At 45.0% G+C, this 7,114-nt stretch overlaps 1 protein-coding gene across 1 annotated transcript; it reads right to left on the bottom strand.

Moving 5' to 3' along the window:
• Nucleotides 1-553: 553 nt before the first annotated feature.
• nog2 (noggin 2) lies at nucleotides 554-3,322 on the bottom strand. Its single transcript, XM_005935518.3, has one exon. It carries the CDS (start codon nucleotides 1,915-1,917, stop codon nucleotides 1,258-1,260), a length of 660 nt encoding a protein of 219 aa, XP_005935580.1. The 5' UTR covers nucleotides 1,918-3,322; the 3' UTR covers nucleotides 554-1,257.
• Between the last annotated feature and the right edge of the window lie 3,792 nt (nucleotides 3,323-7,114).

The following is a 7,114-nucleotide window of genomic DNA, read 5'->3' on the forward strand; positions in this document are numbered from 1 at the left end:
TCCGGTTGAGACAAATGAATGCCAGGTCTGTGGAGGCGCTTGAGGTATGCGTTGCGCATTAAGCAGCGTAGTAAATCAGCCTTTTCTAAAATCGCTGTGACGGCGTGGAGCGTCAGACAGTCCACACAAAGTCACCGAAACTTTATAGTAGTTTGTAACTCCACTCCACTTCGGAGCCCGGCCGTCTACACTGTAAAAAAAATATATCATTTGCAAAAGTCTTTTCACCCTTTATTATTTTAATAAAGCGAGGTACAGTTTCAGGGGTTTCCGGTTGAAAAACACACGAATATTGCAAGAATACTTCAGCGTCATCGCTCTGATATGTGAAATCTCTTCAGTCACCCCGAATGGAAACCAGTGAAACGTATCTCTGTGGCAAGGAAAGATTTTTACAGCTTAATGAGACATTTTTAGATAGCTTTTTTTTTTTTTACAGTGTACACGCCCCTTTGGATATACACAGTGGTGTAAGCATGGGTTGACACTAACACATGTTGAAAAGATGGACTTTATTGCTAAAACGTGTAACCATAACATGTACACTGATATGTTGGGTTTTTTGTATTTATTTATTTATTTTTTTGTCATTTTTAGAAATATTCAAGTAGACATCTCCCATATTTTTTTTATTCTGGTATACTCTGCTATTCTCTGTCCTTATGCTCTATACTCACAAATCGTTAAAATAATAAATAAAACGTACAGATTTGTTTATTCCTACAATACTATGTATTCCAAAAAAAAGCTGAGTTCACGCCTTTATATATATCTTTAACCTCAACTTTTCTTCTTCTTTTTTTACAATTTAATTATTATTGATATTAATATACAAAAACTCTAGGCAGCATCGCAGTGAAATAACAGTCAGCATCAATGTTCAGTTGAAGAAGAAGAAGAAAAAGGTCACCTCTTGGAGAAGTGTAGCATATGCAATCCATTTTCAATGTCTCTTAAAAACAACAAAACAAAATGCTCCTTCCTCACGAAGTGCTCGTGTTCCCCTCCGAAAAAAAATGTCAGGGTTGAGAATAAAATATGGTCCTGGTTCAATTAGAAAAAATAGCTGCATTTTTCTTAAATATGTACAATGTTGGTATTTCACTTAAAATGCTATATAAAAAAATAGATTTGCTATGGTGCCCACCTCTGTAGAGAGTTAACAGTGCAATAGAAACCGTATTTCCAGTCCACTCCCCCGTCGACCACCACCACCGCCGCCACCACCACTACTACTACTTCCTTCCTTAGAGAGAATCAGCACGAACACTTGCACTCTGAGATGATTGGGTATTGCACCTGTATCCACGTACAGTATTTCTGTTTTAGAAAGCCTTGACAATACCACCGGAGGAAAATCTTGGTGATTGACTTGACGGGTTTGCAAGACATCCCCTCGGGGAAGGAGCACGAGCGCTCAGAGAAACAGTTTCCCTCTTTCATGTAACGTGGCCAGAACCTCACACCCAAATCTTTCCAGGTGTACACAACCGGGCAGTGCGTATAGGTCCACAGCCACTGCAGGAATTTCCTACGGGCTTTCTTGCCCACTTTTAGCCGCTTTCCATAGGGGGTCTCTGTAAGGTCCAGCTTTTTAATATCGTTGGGCATGGGCCCCTGCAGCTTCACCTGGTTATCTGGCGCGGAGAAGTTCACCAGCATGGGGGGGCTGATGGACATGAAATTGGGGTCAAAGTTACTGCCGAGTCTTTTCCTCAGAGTCCTCTCGACCAAGTCCTGCTCCCGGGGGTCGTACTCCGGGTCCGGGTCCTCCTTCAGGTCGGGCACGGGGAGGTGATCGCTGGGCGAAGGGCGGAAGTGATCGCTGGGCGAAGGGCGGAGGCGAAGGTAATGCTGGGAAACTCCGAGGTGAACGCAAACCAGCGCGTAAACGAACAGCGTTTGAGAGAAGCCCATAATTCCTCTTGTTCAACGCACGGGCTCTTCTCGCGTGAATAATACTCAGTTCTTTTCCCGGTTACTGTGTTCTGTGGAGTCACCAGCCCGGGGCTTCATAAATAGTAGAAGTTCAGTCACCAGCAAGGCGATACTTTTAATAGACCACGTCGGGTTTGAATGACATGGAGCGGAGTGCTTTGCTTTTTAGGGCTCCTTCAACTTTGCAATTTACCCGCTGATGCAAATGTGCAGCATGGAAGCGGGCTACCCCGCTCTCTGCAGAAAGAGTTGAGTCAAAAAAAAAGAAAAGAAAAAAGGGAAAACTCGAGCGCCTATTCACGCTCTCTCCTGCTTCACCCCGCTCCTCAGATTCACTTCGGGTTTCTCTCGGTTGTCATGGTTACCCCGAGGACTCGAAGCCACGACGAAACTGTCTGCACTGGATGACAGCGGCCGAGGCGAGAGCTGCATGGACTGAAGTGTTTTCTGAAAGGGACAGAATAGATCCGGAGCTCCCGGGAGAGAAGGGCGCACAAAAGAGCACTTCACCAAGTTTTAAATGTCACGCGCCCGGCAGCGAGGGCTACCTTGGCCAATGTTATTTTTACGCACGGCTTTTAGAAACGTGGCTTCTCTTAACGTCGCCTGGCGCTCTCGGGTTTGACAAGGTCCCAGAGCGCACAGTCCACGGACCGAGGAGAGGGGGGCGGGGAGTGGAGTAGTCTCTGCAGCCAGTCTCCTGCGGTATTCCAGCCCGTCGATGCGCACTTTCCCTGAAAATGACAGAAAACTTGGAGGAGCCGTGTGGCACAATCTCAGTTTTTTTTTCAGGACGCAACAGCCGCTTATCTTCCCAGAGGATGTTCCAAATCGCAGAGCAGCTCGGTTTTACATGTAAAAGTCTCGCTTGTAATATTCCCACAGAACTCTGGCTTTTGCGTGTAAAAAAAAAAGAAGAAGAAGAAGTAGAAGAACGATGAAAACACAGCTTTCCAGCGAAATGCAGCCTCACTGCACGTGAAATGCAAACTGCGTAAAGACAGAAAACGTGGTTGGGTCAGAGATCCTCTCAGTGTGGCATCGCTGAATCTTCACAACACCAGCAACAAAATAAAAAAAAACAATAAATACATTCAAATAATATTAATTTCAAAAAGAAAAAATCTTCTAATCGCAATGTCGGTGCATGACGAGAGAGTCCATAATCTGCTTTTTTGTTCCCCGGTCTATGAAAGCGGTCAATTCCTTAGGGAGCCTCTCTCCTCCTTTGATAACTGGGTACAGCCTGGGTACAGCAGCTACTAAGTCGCTCCTACTTCAGGAGTGTGAGAGACTTGGCGCTGGAGCATTTCTTTGCTTAGGCACACTGTGTGTGAGTGTGTCTGTAGCGAGTGGTGCTCAGTCCCAAGTTAAATATCCCCCTCCGACGGTACAAAGTGTCAGAGGGGCCTGCCCACCCTGGCCACTTTCACTATGATTGACAGCCCCCCCCCCAACCCTCCCCTCACAACGTGGAAAATATCAGCCACAATGAGGATCAACTGGGTCCTAAAGCACCAGCCTTTTTTTAATCGCATTTAAGAGCAATATTCCCAGACACACAGGATAATACAAGATATTTTTTAACCCCTCTCTCTTTCTTACACACTGTAAGTATAACAGCAGCTGCTTCTCCTGCGGTTTTCATCAGCAGAGTGTCTCTGATGCACTGATAGGTTCAATGCGCTGTCAATACTCGGCTGAAGTGTAAAAGAGTTTCGTGAACTTTACCATGAAAATGATGGGAGACGTTTGGTCTGCGGAAAAGGGGCATCACATTCCACCTTTGTTCATCGGGATTTGGGTCTACACAGGAATTGGCCCGTTGAACTCGGGGGTCACAAAATAGGCGCATAATTAAGGGGCTATAAATGGCCGTGGATAACTAAGCGGTACCTTTCCCATGCTAAGCAGTCATTAGGGGAAAATCAACAGAACGTTTTTTTCTTCTTACTATTAAACTATGTTTATTTTCCCATAATCCAAATTAGAATTTACACAAACAAGTGAAATTTATTGATAGTCAAATCGCTTAAACATGTTCGGTAGACGCACTAAACTGATTCAGGAGCCGCGTTGAAGTCGATCTCCATTCCAATGAACATTTAAACATTTTCAAAACTTTAATAGACTTAAAAAAAAAAAGAAAATGTAAACATGCTTTGAAATTAAACTTTGCATCAAAAGCTGGTCAAACTTCATCAGCACGCGCTTGCTCTGAATTTAAACCTGACTCTTGGTTTCATTTACCTACGCAGTCTGGATGGGCTGTGATTGTGCTTGTCTTTTGTAGTAGTCACTAGAGGGCGGTGAACTAGCATGGTGAGGACATGAAGCCAGGGGCTCCCCAGACTCGCCCTCACAGTTTGACTACTCATGTTTGAGTCCATGGGGAAAGAATGTTCACTCGTAGTTAGGGTGCAGCTCAAGTGAAATTGCTCAGCAGCTCTGTAATCAAACTTCTAAAAGACTCCACTGAGGGCAAATGAAGTAGTTAACTGGAATCATACTCACCAAGAGTATAATATAAAAAATTCCACAGTTGTGAGATGGAATCATTTTTATCACAAGAAGTGCTGTAATTTCAGTGTCTTGCACAGTTCTTCAACTTCATTATCCAGGTCTAACCAGATGGAAAAAGTTGCCAGCAGTCTTTGGCATCCTGTGAGTAAATTCCCTCTGACCCCCTCCTAACATCTATCCAGACACACAGAGTCATAATCTGGTTAATGATTAGGGTGCCGGTGTAGACAGAACTCAGTGGGCTGCAGGGACAGTGAGGCTGAGCCGGCTACTGTAGTACCGGCTATTCCCATTGTCTTCCTCCACAGCTCTTGGTGTGCTGGACTGAGAGAGAAACCCCATGCCGGGAGAAACACTTCCTCAGTCCCACGCCCAAATACTCTAGAAACCCAGCAATGAGTCAACCCCCATTTACTGGCTAATTACTGGAGATAAAGACAGGGAAAGAAGAGAGGAGGGGACCGGTGGACACAGTGGGGAAGGGTCGAGGTGATGCTGAGCATGTGTGGTGGTGGTGAGTGGGGGAGATGGCAGAGGGGTGGTGGTGATGAAGAAGATGGATTCACCAATGGGGTAAGGGTGGGGGTGAGAGGGTAGTTTTAGTGCTGGATGACAGTTTGCTGTGGAATGGCTAATTAAATAACGGCGTTAAAGGACCCCGGCTCGCTTTAACGAAGCCCGTCAACCTCTGACGAGCGGGTCAAACTATGGAGGAGAGAGCGGGGAGGGGGTCTGGTGCTGAAAATTGGCCTTGTATAACAAGGGGACTTAGTCCTTTGGTTGTGCAGTGATTGTTCACGCTCCCTTAGGCCTCAATAGGGCGCATGTGAAGGGGTGCTGGGGCAGCGGGGGTGCCCTAAGGCATAGATTTGACTCCCTTCTCCTTTTTCTGCTATGAATGCTATACAGACATACACTCCCACACATAGCTCACCACAAACACTTACACACACTAACACACCTACAGCTCCATACAAAGGCCTTTACCGAAAGTCCAGACAGGAGCTTATGCACTGCAGGGGCACAGCAAGGGGCAGCCCAGGCCAGACTGGCCGACTGTGCCCACTGAGGACTGGTAGAATGGCACAGATGGGTAGATGGAGATGGACAGATTGGAGAGGAGAGAGAGCGGGGAGACTAAACATAAGAAACTCACAAACTAAGACGACAAAATATTACCTGTCAGAAGATTAGTTAAGGAAAGTCATGGAATTTGGCAAGCTGCTGTGGCTATCTGTGGCTTGAGTGGCAGAGATAGAACAAATCCCAGAGGCCACACCCCATCAAATAAAAAGATATGCCCGGAGAACGTCTCATAATTCATTTTGTGTTGTGGCATCTACAGCAGAACACTCTCTGATGGGACTTTGGCAGTCTGACAGATTTCAGAACCAACCAGAGCCTGAACATTTTGTTTTTTTGAGCTGTCAAATCAGTAGAAGCATTTGTCAGTATTTCAGATAAATATTTGCAGAAACGTTGAGATTAGAACAACGTCTAATGTGTTGGAAAGTCATTTTAAAAGTGCTTGATGTGACATATTATGTCCTTAGACTTGCGAGACCTGCCTTGCAGCAGCATACACAGAAATGCTCACAATGCAAACATAGCTTTCACCATTGCTTGTCAATATTGCATATCCCTTTATTCCCCGCTGCCCTGTCATCTTCTTACTCCCCTCTTCCTTCTCCCCCATATTCGACTCTGTCTCCGAGCTTTAACTGAAAGCAGATGGCTTGGGAAGCATGTCAAAAATCTGTCTCCCGTTAACACTACTTTTGAAGCCCCCCCTCCCCCCCTCCCTTCTGCTACATTTTTTTCCCTCTCCCCTAAAATTCATCATAAAGTTATTTTTGCAAAAATATCCAGTAAACAGCATCAAAGTGATATTTCCCCCCCTTTTCCTCTAAGAGAAGAAAAGAAAGCTGAACTAAGTGTAAGGCTTGTTATTGAAAGAGCGCCGCGCCACGCTGTTGTTCAGTCTGAAGTCAATCTGAGCAGGGCCCCGCATCCTTTGTGTCTATTACGGCATTCCAGTCGCGATGGAGAAAATGCTGCTCCACGCGTGATCAAAAGCTGTGATTAATGGTGATCATATCGTAGACAGCTCATTGGCTTTGTGATGTGACTGCAGGGCCCACTTTGAACTCTGAGACTGAAGAACTTGAGCTAAGCCAGGAAACTTTACTGTGGCACAAGCACTGTGAATATGAATGTTTTTCTTTAGGTTTTTGTACGTGTTCAGTCACTCATTACCGAAGCTGTTCAATACCTGAGTTTTCCTTTTTATGAAGATTTCATATGGCGGTGCACATGCAAAGGACGGGGCCTGAAAGCTGAAGTCACATTTCTGTCGTATTGACAGCTAATCCTAAAAAAACAATCCTATGATCGGAAAGTGAAATGAAATTGGAAAAATGAATCTTCTTTTACTTTGTTGAATGCAGTGTTCCTATTGAGGAAAAATTAAGCTCCAGCAATAACAAACACAATGCTGGTTTTCAGCTGTGATGTCACCCATTGGCTGGTGGAATCCCGCTTCTTTGGAAGAGACAAGGTTGCCGCTCACTAATGCAAAATACTAGAACAAGAATAGGCAAACTTAAATATTTTTACATTTGGTGACCAATTACAAGCAGCTGTTGTGACCAAT

The sequence above is a fragment of the Haplochromis burtoni genome, unplaced genomic scaffold, assembly GCF_018398535.1.
Source record: "Haplochromis burtoni strain Fernald_Lab_line unplaced genomic scaffold, NCSU_Asbu1 Contig_192, whole genome shotgun sequence".
NCBI classification, from domain to species: Eukaryota; Metazoa; Chordata; class Actinopteri; order Cichliformes; family Cichlidae; genus Haplochromis; species Haplochromis burtoni.